This window comes from Columba livia, chromosome 12, assembly GCF_036013475.1.
Source record: "Columba livia isolate bColLiv1 breed racing homer chromosome 12, bColLiv1.pat.W.v2, whole genome shotgun sequence".
Lineage (NCBI taxonomy): Eukaryota > Metazoa > Chordata > Aves > Columbiformes > Columbidae > Columba > Columba livia.
The window spans coordinates 6957404-6972965 of record NC_088613.1 but is presented as its reverse complement, the minus strand read 5'-3'; the positions used below and the strand labels follow the sequence as shown (position 1 = coordinate 6972965).

Genomic DNA, 15562 nt, shown 5'->3' with positions numbered 1-15562 from the left:
ATTAGCAAAAAGGAAGCACAGGTGAGACATTCCTTTTTCATACCAATAAAGGAGACACACGGCTTCGTGCAGGAACCTACCTTTCCCAGTCCTCTTCCACGTGTTCCTGAAATTGCCAGGGGAAGGACAAAGTAGGAAAAACAAGGAAATACTGAATCTCGTTTCAAAAAGAGACAGTTTTGCAGACCAAAAAGAGACACATGAGGATGGACCAAAGGTCTTGTGTGCTCTGAGGAACATCTTACAACCAATTATTTTCTCCAAAAACTGGCTGATATGAGAACTTGGATTATTGACGGGCATTTTGACACTACCTCCAATAAAAACAACTGGTCGGTAAGATCCAGCACTCTTAGCCGGGTTTACGCGGCACGCAGGAGATGCTCAGTCCCTCAGCACAACTCCAAGTTTCGGTGTCACTGAACAGTACCAGAAATGTGTCTATTTATCACCCCTTCCTTACTGAAAATGGGAAATACCTCACATTCCACAGCAAACGTAACTGCATGAGCAGTAAAAGCATGGGGCTTAACAGTGCACCCCTTACTTTCCTCTCTGTCATGCAAGACCAGAGGTAAAACAGGCAAGAAACTTCAGGCAAACACAGCCCAGATTACGTGTCTGTTTAAAAACACACATGCAAACACACCAGGTCAAATTAATCTCAGGCTGTTAAAGAAAACCCATTTAGAGTGACCTACAGGTACAGTGTTCCCACAACAAACCCGATAAAGCCCGGACGTTTGCAGATAGGGTCACGATGGGCAATCGCTGGCATGGGCAAACACCGACTCTTACTAAGATGGGAAGGAGGGGAAGAAAGGGTTTGGGTTTAAAAAGCAACCCGACAGTCAGATAAGTTCAAATTTAATTATGGTCTCGTTACAGAGGGTCACACTTCCCCTGATTTAACTGGTCTGGCAAAATCCCGTAACTGCCAGTTGCATACGGAGTCAGGGAGCATTTACCCAGCATGTTAATGAGAGCTGAGGAACAGCTCAAAAGGATGATGGAGTTAGGCTTTAAATACCAGGCCTAGACTTGGTGGAGCTATAGATTATTTTGTGTAGTAAAAGAGGAATTAGCTGATCCATTCCAAAATACATTTATCATGAAAATAAAAATCTTCTGTCATTTTATTTAATAGCCTTAGTAAGAAATAATTGCAATGTCTGGTTGCTTTCAACAACATGTGGTTTTAATATTTTAATTGTTACAAACTGTTTAATAATGTTGAACAAAAGACATGTCCAAGTAATTATTGTGTTTATTAACATTTCTTCTGAGGACCTGATAAATTCTATTACACATATACAGCACTTCAGACATTGTAGTGTTAACTTATTAAATTGAAAAGTGGAAAATTAGCCAAAAGCAACTTGTTTTGGTGCAACTTCAATATTGTACTTTCAACTGATAGGCGTTGTGCATCACATTATTTAACAATCTGGCAGTTTGTGCATTTTTCTAATTATTATGCTGCTTCATCTAGCCGGGGAATTAAAATACAGTGGGAATAATAAGCCTCACAAAGCCTGGCAGGCCACAGAGAGATGCAATTCCACCAAACCCGGCAAAGTCACGGATTTTTCTGAAGGGGAAATATATTCCTCAAAATTCCTCAGCTCCCCAGGGTCTCCCATAATAAACTCAGTCATTTTCCCTGCTTGGAGTCACTGGGGACAGGGCCTGGTGAGAGGCCCCTGGGGCCCCCATCTCCCCCAGGAGCACCCGCAGCCGCCTCGTGCATGGCGAGCAATCATGGCGCTGTCCCCATGGCCCACTTGCAGGGTCCCCATATGCCCCAAGTGGCATCAGAGTCCAACCCTTAGTCATCCCAAGCATCATCCCCCCCCAGGGTGGGTTAAACCCCCTTCGCTAGTCCCTGATGCTCTGCCATACTCTGTATTTTCAGCAAAGGGGTTGAGAGAGACTCAGGCCCAAGGGCATCGCGCTGTTCCCAGGCCCATTTTGTTTATATTTGATTCAATCAAGTTGTGGCCTTTTGGCCTCTTTCCAAATTAACTTCTGGGTGACCTCTGCCGTGCCCTCTCCCAGCAGCCAGGCTGCAGGGAAACAGCCCATTAAACCTACAAACAAATATAGGACATATTGGTTGATCAACCCAGCTTCAAACACGGGAATTTAAATGCTGGGACATGCTTCTTTTTGCACACTTCAAGTCTGTTTTGTCTTCGGTCATTCGCACCTCTGGCCCTCCTTTTTTTCCCCTCCCCCTTGCTCCAGCTCTGTGTTTTACTGACTTGTAAGACTTCTAAATATTGATCTCATCCTCCTGTAAACCCCATGAAGAGCAACACAAGGCCCTCTCACATGGGGCTCACTGTAGGACCTGGGTCTTTACACCAAGCATGAGAAGAAAGATGGTGAGATCCTGCTTGGGGGAACAGCTGTGATACTCGAAGAAATTGTGTGTTCCCCTTATTTCCAAGGAAATAAATCAAAGTGAGTTTCTCAGGGTCTGTAGAAGCATATTGCCTGGATTTCGATCCCCAAAGGGTTGTTTCTTTTTTTTCAAGAGCTTACATGGTAGTTAGATTTCTGGCTAGAGAATATGCAATATGATAAAAACACAGTCCCTTTACGGGGCAATAAATTACAGACTGTTTGATGTGGAAACCAAAGAACTGTCAAACTCCAGTATATCTGAACTATTCTAAATGAGCCCTTAACTTCAGTGTCTGGAAATGTACAATATGTTTCCAGGCCTCTCAATCCTGTAAAGACACATCTCCCCCAGTTAAGTTTCCTTTTATGGATTTTATTCTTCATTTTTTGGTGCTTTTTTTCACCCCTTTTCTTCTAAAATTGTGCTCTTCCTCCTAGAGATGGTCCTATGATAAACACCAGGATTTATCTAAGCAGAAAAAGGGATCGGAACTGGGCATGAGCTTAAACAGGTGAGTAATTGCAATTGCAATGGTGTCACAGCCCTGTAGGCACTGCAGAGAGCACACAAGTCAGCTGGGGACAGACAGCGACAGGAGGAAGGACTGAAAGTGCCACATCAGCCAATCCAGTACCCACAGTCTCCATCCCTGCTGCATCCTCGCGTCAGCATCACTCAGGTCAACTCTCTGGAGCCTTTCTTGGAAGAAGGTTCAATAGGAGGTCACCAGTGTGGCACAGTGCCCAGGACATGGGACATCATAGCTTCCACCACCATGCATATCTGCTAAAACTTGAATCTCATCCCCATATGTCAGCCATCCAAACGTCCCCATAGGGGAAGGAAAACTGAGTGACCAGATAAATAGCTCACCTTGCACACCCCTTTTTGCCTAGGGATGCTATCATGTCACAAAAAAACTGAGCAAGACCTCATGCTGACACAGAATAACCTTTTAATTTCAATCTAGGTTCACATGTGGGATGAGTGAAAACCCTTCTAGCTAGAAACAGACCCCATCCACTCTGGGAAATAAAAGTTAGGAACCAGTTCCAACTCATTTTCCTGAAGGTGACCCTTGGCCTCCCAGCTGAGATAACAATGCTAATATTTATGGATGGGCTGTTCATGCCTCTGGGCACACAGCAAAAATAACTCAAATTAAGACTTGGAAGACATCTAACAGACTGAAAAAAAAAAGAAATCATTACTTTCAATACGGCAACAATAAACCATCTCGCCCACCAATGCACAAAAAATAGCACCTCCCACAATCAGATGTTCAGGTGAAATAAAAATGGTCCAGGGTCTTGATGTGATGAGTCGGCACCACCAAGGGGGACACACGTGGAAAGGACAGACTTGACACAGCAACTAGTCAGGCAGTGAGCTTTATTCATTTAGTTATTTTAGCTTGATAAGAGGTGCTTGAACCAAACTAATACACTCTGGCAAACTTTTAGTTCCCCTTCTCTCTGGGTTAGGTTTTCTATACTCCTTTCGGTCCCTGTGGATTTTGTTCTAATGCATAAAAAACATTCTCATTTCAAGCTGCAGAAGTTCAATGAGAATTTCTCATTTATATGTGCATTTTCCCAGATTCCCAGTTTGAGAAGACACGAACTAATGAGTGAGCACGATTTCCGCACACAACACATTTGCCAAACCCAAGCAAGCTCAAAAATGTGGCATATTGCTGAAAGGGCACACATTTTTCAGCAGCATGAGCAGCCTGGAATAAATTGAAGCCAAGTCGTCAGCAAATTACAGACATTAAGCAAAAAATCTACTAGGAGAAGCTGTGGAGCTCTACAAAGATTGCACCAACTAGCGTGGCTGCTGACTCTACCCATATCCCTGACATCTAAGCTGCATCTTCAACACAACAAACAGGGAGGAATTCATCATATGGTACTAGATTCACAGTTTACTGGTAGAATCCAGTTTACAGCTATGAAAACTACGAACACTTGAGAAGATGCTCTTTTCTCCAAAAGATTCTGGAGACTTGAAAACCTTTAAAAGCCGCTGTTGGCTTCAGCTTGGTGGATACAGAGATTTTTCACCCCTCCCCAGCTCAGGAGTCCCCACCGCTTCCCAGATCTGAAGCCAACACCTGAAAAACACAACTGTAATTCATCCAGAGCTGCTCCTTCCACATTTCCTACTCTTCAGTATTCAAGATGCCTTCCAGATGTGAAGGAGAGCGCAAAACTTCAGTAGGCCAAGAAAAGAAGTGTGATGGTGAGCTCTGACACCTCAAATCCCAAATTTAAGTCTCCACAGTTACTTTCCCGGTATATAAGCCACTTAGCAGAGACTACAGACCCTCTGCAGGAACACCTAGGTTCATAACTAATTTTCACAAATCACTTCCCGTTTTCTCCTGATTTTATCCTCTATTCCCTTCTTCCTCAAACACAACTTTACAAGAGGGTTTGATTATTTTTTTTTTCAGACTCTTATGCTGTTTAAATCAAAACAACTCACCTGCCGCGCATAACACCTTCCAATCCCATCCTGCACGCCAAGGAGGGGAAGCACTGTAAGAGATCATGACCCAGCTGACCATATTCACCCCTTATCACTATTTTTCTCAGAGCAGCAGCTGACAAAGACCCTCTGCTGCTGCAAACAGCTGAGTTCAGCCTGGCAATGTTTACCCAGGGTCTGTCATTCCACGGATCTCTGCTCCTCAGCAGCCTGATCTGTTCAGCAAAGACCTAACTTGACCCAATCTGGCAGCCAGCATTTCACAACCACTTTATGTCAGCAGTTTCAAGTACACTAATAACCATGTTTTGTTCGGTGCGACTTTCTCACTGTGAACGGCAAAATATCATTATCACCTGCAGGTTGAAGCCTGCCCTCTACCCCATTTAATAGGGAGCTGATTATGCTTTTATTTTTTCCCCCTCCTTTTAGTAATTATGGGTTGTTGGCAGATGGCTCAGCAAGGCACATAGGAAGGCAGCGCAGGCTGTGCTGCCACTGCCCACGATGCCTCTTGCATGTTGGGGTGCTCCCAGGGACCCCAAATCCCTCGCTGCATCCCGGTCCCAGATAGAAGCTAATGAGGCATGCCTGCATGGGAGGGCGCAGGGTTCAAACTGGGAACGGCTATGAAAACATTCCCTGTCAGCCTCAGAAGCAGGAAAGCAGAGGTTAGCAGAAAAGTCGCAAAGCCAGCAACTCCAGACAGAGCAGCCCTCGCAGCCCACCCAGCCGGGAAGCAAAGCTGGGCTTAACCCCAGGGAACACGCCACTGCCCAAAGCCTCGTGCCGGAGTGATGCTGAACAATGTCCCCACAAGTAAGAGCTCTCTCAGAAGGGACCGGGTAACTCAGCCATATTAACAAACGGCATCACCGCCCGAGTGTTTGCCCTGTGAGGTCCTAATGCTGGAAAGTACAAAGGTCCAAGCTATCAGCCTCCTGAAAAACATCCCCTCTATGAGTTACTCAGTCACAGAGAAGAGGGCAGAGTCCAGAGCCAGACCCCAGCCTGGGCAGCTTGAGGCAGTGCTGCAGAAGAGCTCTGGGACATGAACAAGCTGAATGCTGTACAGAGGTGCCATCTAATCTGTTGGGAGCGGTGGGGCTTGTTCACAAACCTAATCTGGCCTGGCATGATGGGTAGAGACAAGATACTGCTTGTCCCAGCAGCGATGCCAGGTCTGAGACCGTGGGAAGGACACTCCCTCCCCAGCAGAAAGGGTCTCACCCAGCTCTGCCACTTCCCCGTTCAATGGTAACTTGCCACAGCAGTGACTGGCAGCGGATGCCCAGGGAGATACAGCAAAGAAACAAGTGACGCTTCTTTTCCAGCCATGAGCAATGCCAAAGGGGACTCATCTGACAAGAGGGGATGCCAGGCTGTACAAGCACCTCATGCTTGGTGGCAAGCACAGCAGCCCCATCTTTCCTGTCCTCCCTTGTTGTGGGGCTGGATGCTCAGCAGAATTGTACCACAGGGACACATCAACGCACCCGCAGGCCAACAGGCACGAACCACGACCCGCCACACGTGCCCTTTGAGGTTGGTACTGCACAGGGCTGAGGCGGCACCGGCTCCACATGCAGCTGCTACAGAGGGAGCTGCCCCGGGTTGTCTGGCTGAGCCCAGAGAAAGTGCAGACTGATTTGGAAACCGCCCACTCTGGAGCCATCCCCGCTGGCACGTCTGCAACCAACCTGGTTGATGTGTTTCAGCTTGTCAATAATCTGGCTGATCACTGGCTCGGGACCTTTTATCTTCAGCTCGTGGTTGCCAGGCTGAGCTTTTGCTCCGTTCCTTGACATTTGAGGACTGTACCTGTAAGAATGAGAACAGAGGAGACCACAATGTGATGGGCTAATATGGAGATCTTTAAAGTGCAGTACAAACCAAAGAAATTCCAAGATAAGCACCAGCCCCTTCCAAAACAGAGAGAGCAAAACAGTTAACGACAAAGAAAAGGCAGAAGATTCCCATAAATGTTTCTGCTCTGCCTTTGCAAAGCAGCAAGATGATGTACTTGTATCACTTGAGGACAATGAAGTCCTTTCCAGTCCATTAGTAACCAAGGAAGATGTTAAACAGTATACAACAGGGATAAATATTTTCACATACCTTGCACCCAAGAGACCTAAAAAAAGCTGTCTCAGAAATTCTGGCTTGCTCATGTTTGTTTAAAATAAATCTTGGCAGACCACAGAGACTCCAGTACAAGAGCAGTAGTGTTGTGCCCACAGCCAAAAAAAATGAGTGGGATGACCCAGTTAACTGCAAGCTGATTAGCATAACATCAACCCCCTTGCAAAATAATTACTGTCACTGATGTGTGATTTCAATAATGAAGAATTAAAGCATCGGAATATAATTAATGCTGTCAACATTGCTAATGGAAAATAGGTGTTGTCAAACAATCCTGATTTTAGTCTTTGATGAGATCCAGCCTTACGGATCAAAGTAACTGCTTAGACAGAACATATCCTGACTTTGGTATGGTGCTGGGCTCTGCACCATGCAATATCTCAATTTACACAGCTATCATGCAAGTCAGTAAAGCACCTGTAAAGCAGATAAAGAGCTGGCAGATGCAGCTCTCCACAGGGACCCTCCCTGAGCTGCCAGGCCAGCTCTGTACAGAAGTGCAGCCAAGCTTGCACTCAGCTTTTTCACCAGGGGTTAGGAAATAAATATAAAACCACCGCTGCAAAATTTGTGCAATGGCAAAGTTTATCAGAGCAATAAGCGTGAGGAGGGACAGAGGGATCACCATGTGCCTGCCTTTGGAGAAACGCATTTCTACCCTCAGTACATGGGTAAAAGCTCATGATGCTCAGGATGCGAGATAAATGCATCTGCACCAACCACAAACTTGGCTTCAGGACCAGAACAAGCAGCCTCCACCAGTGACTGCGGGTGGCCACAGCAGTGGCACAGAGCACACTGGTGCCTTCTCGAGCTGCGGGCTGTTGGTATCCGTCACAGGCCCGGTGACGGGCCACTGTACAAGCACAAAGCAAATCCTCATCTCCAAGAGCTGACCGCCCAAGCTTGCACTGCCAAACCCCAGCACAGTCTACGAGATCACAGAGATAACATCGAGCATCAGTCTGCTTTACTCAACATCTGTTTTTCTGGTGCCATGGGTAAACACCATGAATATTCCTTTCTGTGATCCATCTCCTACACATCACGTCCTTATCCAACTCCCAGCACCAGCCCTGGTGACTGCCTCCCCGTCTGCCAGCTCCCCTGCCCACCAATCCTTCACCCCTGTGTTGCTGGGTGAGTTTGGGTGATGACAAAGTGTATTTCACAGAGGCTTTGGGGAAGAAGTGGAACTTCAGCAGGGATTAAAAGGAAGGGAGGGAGATGGGAGGGATGGTGCTGCTGGCTAAGGGAGGATTTTCTGCTGGGGGAGAAAGCAAGAAGCACCAGGACAATCAGTTGTTGGGACACACAGAGGATTTTGGGGACACACAGGGGGTTGGCTTTACTTAAACTTTAAATGAGGAATGAGACTGACTCAGATGCGAGGATACAAAGGTAACTTCAGATTTATACTGGTGCACCAGGAATCCATCCCCAGCCTCAAATATTCACATCATTTACAATACAGCACTGAGGCTGATTTCCACTCCAAGGCTTTTTCAAAGCAGAAGACAGATGTACAGGAGCATTCTGCATCCCCAGCCAGGTCCACAGCACTGGGCACCCCCCATTCACATCTAGGCTGGGAGCTGACCACCCCACAAGATGTTTCACTGAAAGAAATGACAGCCAAAACAGAATGGGAGAGAGGAGGCATTTGTGTCTCTAACAGAGGAGCACACGACTGTGGATATTGCTGTTTCTAGACATAAACATCTTGTCCAGGTACAGAAGAAGCATCACTGCAAAGCAGAGACATCAGGTTGGGTCTCCCAAGCCCCACTAGCTCCTCCACACTGGGGCAGCACAGTCAGTCCACCCCACAGCGCTTCACCTGCGGCGCGGTGCTGCTCAGCCATACCGTACCGACTCCAACAGCTCTGCTCTCCACCCAGGCACCCCTCCCCATGCTGGGGCCTCCAGCTAGGGCTCAACATTTTGCACAAAATACACTTTTAAAAATTCATTTATTTTTAATAGTTGCATTGTCCTGGGAAGTATAAACCACAGCCACACTCAAGAAGTAATAGCTCCCAGCTCAGAAAAGAACGTACACGTGCGGAGGCTTGCTGTCGGCTGAGAGCTAAGTGACCGGTAGAAGCGGGGCCAGAGAGTGCCAGGCTTGGATCCCAGCCTGTAGCAGCCCATGCTCAGGAGAAGATCGTGGCTTCCCAGAGCAGGCGGCCGGTAGGACCGCAAGCTCCGAGCACCATCTCGTGGGAAGATGCTGCTGCCGCAAGCGCAGACTTGCCCAGCTCTGTAAACACTCTTGGCCTTAACTTTGTGCAGGGGAATAAGGCATCAGGAACTGTGAACCATTAAACCTGCTGCTGATTTGTCACACAGTCACTTAATGCCACCATGTCAACCTGACAAACACATCTGGCGACCGAACATAAACATCCAAAGGACACATGACTTTTTATATGCCAAAGAAATTACCGTTTTTGGTGTCACTATAAATTTAATTTAAAACACTGATGGAACTTTAAAGTACATTGCTGAAAAGTCTCCTGTGGTTTCAGAGATTTAACTAGCAGAATAAATCTCCCCCAGGTTTTAGTAAAAGCAGAACCAAAGCCCTTTTTGGTGCATACTTAAATTAATACAATCTCTCCCCTAAACAGTTTTATACATAGAAATTCAATAGCTTGGGTTTGAGTGGGCGAAACTCCTGAAATCCCCGTGGCTATGAGAGGAATTCTTCAGCCTACACAATGTTGTACAGGAGGAAGGCTCACAGCTACGGCAAGTCACCGTAACTACGTGTTCGAAGACTGAAATTGTTCTCAAGAAGGCTCTGCTGGGGTGGCCAGGACCTCGGATCACCCTCCCTGGAGGAACAAGTCTACCAGAGAAGCAAGCAAACCCGAGAGCATTTGCCAAAGGATCTCTCTGTAAAACAGTGATCCTGGGAAAGCAGAGTGTCACTGCCTGGTGCTTCCCATCTGGCCAGTTACAAGGGTACATAATAAGCCCCAAATGAGCCATTTGCATCATTACACAAGTCATTTGAAGCAGCATGGCAGTGAGATCTGCAAGCTGCACATCCTGCAGCATGAATCACAAAGAAGCAGAGACATGGGAACACGCTACAGCCAAAGAGCCAGAGACAAGCTCCCGCACAGCTTAAGTGCTTCAGGATATGCCCCTGCATGGCCAAGCTGAGAGCTCCTGGTGCCCTTGGGGACAAGGGGGACACCAGCTCCGCCTCAGCTGTGCCTCTCTCTGCCCCTGGCACACATTCAGGCATGTGGGATGCAGCCAAACAAAGGGTTAAAGACTCTGAAATGTAGCTTCAGTGAGAGACCGACATTCCTGAAATGCCAGAAAAGCTGGAAAAGGCAGCTGGCACCCCTCCCTGCAGCCTGGGCCAGGCAGTCAGACCTTAATATGGTAGAGAGATGCACCTTTGCAGACCCCAACAAGCTGGAGGACACAGGGTCTCCGAGTGGTGCCCGTGCAGGCTCCCCTGTGTCCCACCAAGCTGCTGCAGGGCCGGTGGGCTTGCAGGTCTCATTACAAAACAAAGGCAAAGCATCACCTTCCTCCCACGTTCTGCAGCCTCAGAGGAGAAATCTCAGAGCCATCTTGGGCTGCTTTCAACATATGCCAATAAAAGAGTGCCTTCTGCAGGACACTTGTGCCACTCCATACAACCCATCACATACCTCTGCCATGGTGATACTGGCACGGAACAGCAAATATGCACAGTGGTTAAAGTCCACCCCATGGTTCCAGAGGCTCCCTGTGCCAAGGGGATATCAGTGTTGCAACATGAGCACGGTCTGGCTTCCACTTCATAAGCAAAGCCCAAAATACTTTCCTCTTTGACGTGTCTTGACGTCAGTCAGTAGCATCTCCTTGCCTGGGCTCCCTGGGTATGGGCTCTTGCTGGGAACATGGTATTTTCCAAAGACAAATGTCACATTGTAAATTGTGCTGATAAGCAGCCCTCGCTAAAAACAGCTTTAAAGACAATCACCTGGTGAAAACACTAATGATCTGAGGTCTTCTGTGGGGACAGCACAGCTACAGACCCTTCCTGCTCCTTCTCATCCACCAGCCATAAATGACAGAGCATGCAGTCAAATTAAGGGATTTTCCCCTCCTTTCCACTCCACCATCCACAAATGTTTTCTGTGAATGTTTGGTCATTGCAGTCCAAATGCAGCTCTTTCCAGGCTTGCATTTCAGAGCAAGGACAGCAAGATGACAAATGCAATTTAAATAAATGGCAATGAATGTAAAATGTGTGTTCATCCTACTTGGCCACACTGGGCTTAGAGATGAGTTATTGCAATGCCTGATGTGTGATTCAGAGAAAGTGATCCTGTAAGTCAAACATAAAGAATTACACCTTTTAGAAAATAGGAAAGCAAGTTTGTCATTCAAATAACAATTAATTTGTGACTGGAAAGCAGGCAGAAAGTATTTATTCAAAGGCAGCTCCACAATTCAAACAGCACAGTATCCCTTGTTGGCTCTTCCTCTACTATCTCTGTTCTCTGAATCATACTCGCTTGAGGGAGTTGATAGGGGACGAATATAACACAGTCTGATACAAGACAGGACTACAACACAAGAGAAGAGGTTTCACTGCACAGGACTTAATAACCGAGCTGGAGAGAGTGGCATTTCCAGCACCGCAATCCCCTGAAGCTGTTCTGCATTTCAATACATGACTTACTGCAGGCCATATGGGCTGGTAAGGCCGAGTCCTCACCGCACAGGAGGCAAAAAGATAAGAAAAAGGAGCGACAGAAAAGTTTCTCCCCCACAGCCCTGGCAGGAACCTAAGCCTTATCTCCAGGTGGTTTTTATGGGTCAGTAAAGGTGGGTGCAGTGGTGATGCCAACATTTTACTCTTTCTGGCCCTGCTGCCTTTTAGTTTATTGGGACAAACTTAGTGTCACATCAGCAATGTGAGTGGTAGGAGCCAAAAGGCTGGAAGAGCTACTTCCAACCATCTGAGAAACTGCTGCATCAGTTCCTGGCCTCTTCCCAACCACCCTACGCAACACGGTACAGTCAGGAAGCATCCTGCAGATGTTAGTTTGGTTATAAACACAAAGTCTCAGGTAATCCTGGTTCTGGGAAATGGGATTTTAAGAAGGAACAGCAAAAACTGATATTGATGGCAAACCAATGGGAGTCTGTAGCATAAAAGGACAAGCTGAAGTCTCCCTCCATTCTTCCTTCAGCTCAGTAAAGTTCAAGACAAATATATGATGGAAAAATTGGCTAAACCCAAGACCAAGCAGCTGGCTTAATAGAGGAAGATTCATGATCTTCATTTCTGAAATACTCTGGAAACAATTATGGCCAGTCAAAACCCCACTGAATTTGCCTACTATATTTTCATTATGGCTTACATTTGCTACAAAGCTGTGTTTCATGTGCTTGAAAGTTATACAGCCTCCCTCTTTGGGGACTCCATTGTATCAGATATTTTGCAGCACTGCCAGAAATAACCAAACTCTTCATGAACTAAAGGGTTATTGCTGGCATGGAATTTCCTTTGTTCCAATTACAGAATCTCGTTTTTCTCTCTTGCTTCCAATTGTGCTTTCATTGTTTATGGTTTGCATGATTTAAACAAACCACAGTACATTGGCAACAGCAGGGAAATCTGAGACTTCTATCTTGAAGAAGAGAATCTGGCAAGGTGCTAAAAATATATTAATCTGGAATTGGTATAAAGAGAACAAGAGTTATGTGGGTGATTTAGATTAATGTAAAAGTTTGTCTCGAGAAATCTGGAAATTGCAGTATCTAACAGTAATACTTAGTGCGCTTACAAGTTTTGCAGCAGGCAAATGCTGTCATTCTATTCAGAACAGCTTGAAAGGAATATATTCATGTAAGCAGATTATTAAACTCTGAGAATCTAGATTTTAATAGGCTTTTAGTATTAAATGCTGCAAAACCCTGATACTATGTATAAGGCTCAAATCACCTTTGAGATTCAGGTACCTAACTCCCATATAAACTGAGATGAGTTCGATATCTCAACACCCACTTGACTTAAGCTGAGCCAATTATCCAGTCAGGACTTCAGTGATAAGAATCATCCTTTGGTTTTTCTCTACATTGGATGGAGATGAGAATAAGAGAGGCTGGACATCATCTTTTCGCCACCCAACACCACCAGTGTGAGGGCAGGTCAGAGGATGGGGCATGAAGACAAACAGAGGCAAGGAAAGGCATGATGGCAACCTTCGCTTGGGAAGGTTCAAGCTGTTGCACACCCACCCTGTCTACATGTCCAGCCCTCTGCTATCTCAGGGAAGTGCCTGTCAATTAATTGAGCCCAGGAAAGCTGCAAAGAGGAGTGCAGAGATGCACAGAGACAGGGGGGAGATCCAGCAGGTCTGGTCCCCAGCTACCATGAACAGCCACACGCTGTGCCCCTCCATAAGATCTTTGCAAGTTGTGGAATGTGCCGCATGTGGCTTTTGCTGTGAATCTCTGTGGTGTCCCATAAAAGCACGATATCTTTTTGCACACTTTGAAAAGTGTGAAAAGCAGTAATGTGTTGTTTTTTATTTCTAATTCCCACTTTGGCTGATGTTCTTCACACGGCAACAGCACAGCACAAGACACAGGCAGTACTCTGTGTGACCAGAAAAATCAACCTTCCCTGTATAGTTGGCACTGTTTGCAAGCCATTATTTCAAGGCAGCATGTCCTAAACCCACATAAGGGGTGGCGATCAAACTCCTAACCCACAGATCAAACCTCAGGAAGGAGGATGAATTCTTGCCATTAGATGGTCCAACCTGGAGAAGTAAATGAGATGGACAAAGGGCCACCAAGACTCAGTTAAAGAAAATGAGGGATGGAACATATGAAAAATGCTAGAATACACAAAGCAGGATGAGTGATGTTGATTCATCAGCACTTAATTAACACTCAAGTACTGCTTTAAAGATGTGAGAGGTAAACAGCCACAGGCTCTAGGAACACAGACAGGCCCATAAGGGTGTTCAGGCCAGGTTCACTGATACGTAGCAATGCCCAAGCAGCTTTATCCATCATCTGCAGAACCAGACATGGAAACATGTGGAAACACAGCATACACCCAACCATCCCTCTGGTCTTCACATGATTCTACAAAGCTTTCGGCAGCTTTGGCAGGTGCTTTCTAACCTATCCCTAGGGTGGGCACCTCAAATATTGCTATAGGAAGGGCCAGATGTCTCCCCTGAGCCCCAACAACCACTCCACAGGGACCTGGGTGGTCTTAGATCTCCCTGTGGATGTCCCAGAAACCCAAAGGTGTCTCAGGTTGCACATGGTGCCCACGCTCAGGCAACTCAATCCTGCCCCGAGGTGAAACGTATCCAGCTACAGCAACCACACGCAGCAGGTTAAGTGCAAGGCATGAGCGTCCCCTCCTGTCCAGCCTGCTGAACTTTCAGCCAGGAAGATCTGATTTGCAAAAGCCAAGATCCAACAAAACAAGAAGGAAACATTAAGATGTGAAATATATTTTACATGCACAAAAGCTAGAAAATCAGACCTGTCTTTCTGGCAGCTGTTACAGACATGGGACAACCACCTGGTCAGCATCCTGAAATTAATACGGGATATTAAAAAATGCCAAGTTTCTTGCAAAAAGTGGCAAGCTGGAGTTTGATGACAAAAAAGTGCACATCAGTCCGGGAGGAGAATTGTGGCAGCCATGCCAGAAACACTCGAGTACAAAATACACATTCTCAGAGTAGCTTGGGAAAGAGCTCCTAAGCAGTGAACAGCTGCTTGGCTCCCTCTTGGGGAAAACATTGAATAATGACACTGGTGCTTTAGAGTACTCAAGAAACAGTACCTTAAATGCTCCTGATTTTCAGGAATCCTCACAGACTCTCTGAAAGAGATGCCATGCTGGGAAGTCCAAGCATATGAAGCAGTCAGTTTAGGTTTCATGTGAAACAACACAATCGACTTTTTGGACAAATTTGACAATTTCTTTGCTTCCATTTGAAACAGATTTTACAAATGGATCCTGGAAGAGAAGCACCCTGGACCGTTATTTTAGTTCAGCTTTATTTAGCTGAGTTCTCCCTGTATTTTATTGTCAGAAGCTCTACCACATACAACACCTTTTTGCAGCCTATGGAGAGGAGAGGGTCACCATGGGAAGCGTTACAGATAGAGATGCTAAAAACACAAACACAAGGTGGGCTGATGTATTTAGGGGGCAACAGCTATTTCTATTTTGTACACCCTTTTGCTCTCCCTCCTAAACACCCTGCCATTGCGGGGTTGTTCAAATTTCCTCACCCCAGGTCCTCCCCTGCAAAGCTGCAGTGTTTACTGGATTGTTTCAAGACAGTTTTAAATAACAATCAGTGAGACTATATTGAAATCACCTTTTTTTTCCCTCAATTGTTGTTCTTACTTAGGCATGGAAACTCAATATTTTCCAGAAATAGGTACAGATAGAGGACACATTTTTCTTCAGGCAAATTAGGTACCTATTATTAAGCATGTGATCTTAGATGCTTG

General features: G+C 46.1%; 1 protein-coding gene across 1 annotated transcript in view; it reads right to left on the bottom strand.

Annotated features, from left to right (window-relative positions):
- Positions 1-15562, bottom strand: part of GPC3 (glypican 3) — a 149189-nt gene that overhangs the window by 39509 nt on the left and 94118 nt on the right. The window contains exon 6 of the mRNA XM_065077611.1: positions 6604-6724. Coding sequence (XP_064933683.1) covers positions 6604-6724 — 121 coding nt within the window. The remainder of the gene's footprint in view (positions 1-6603; positions 6725-15562) is intronic.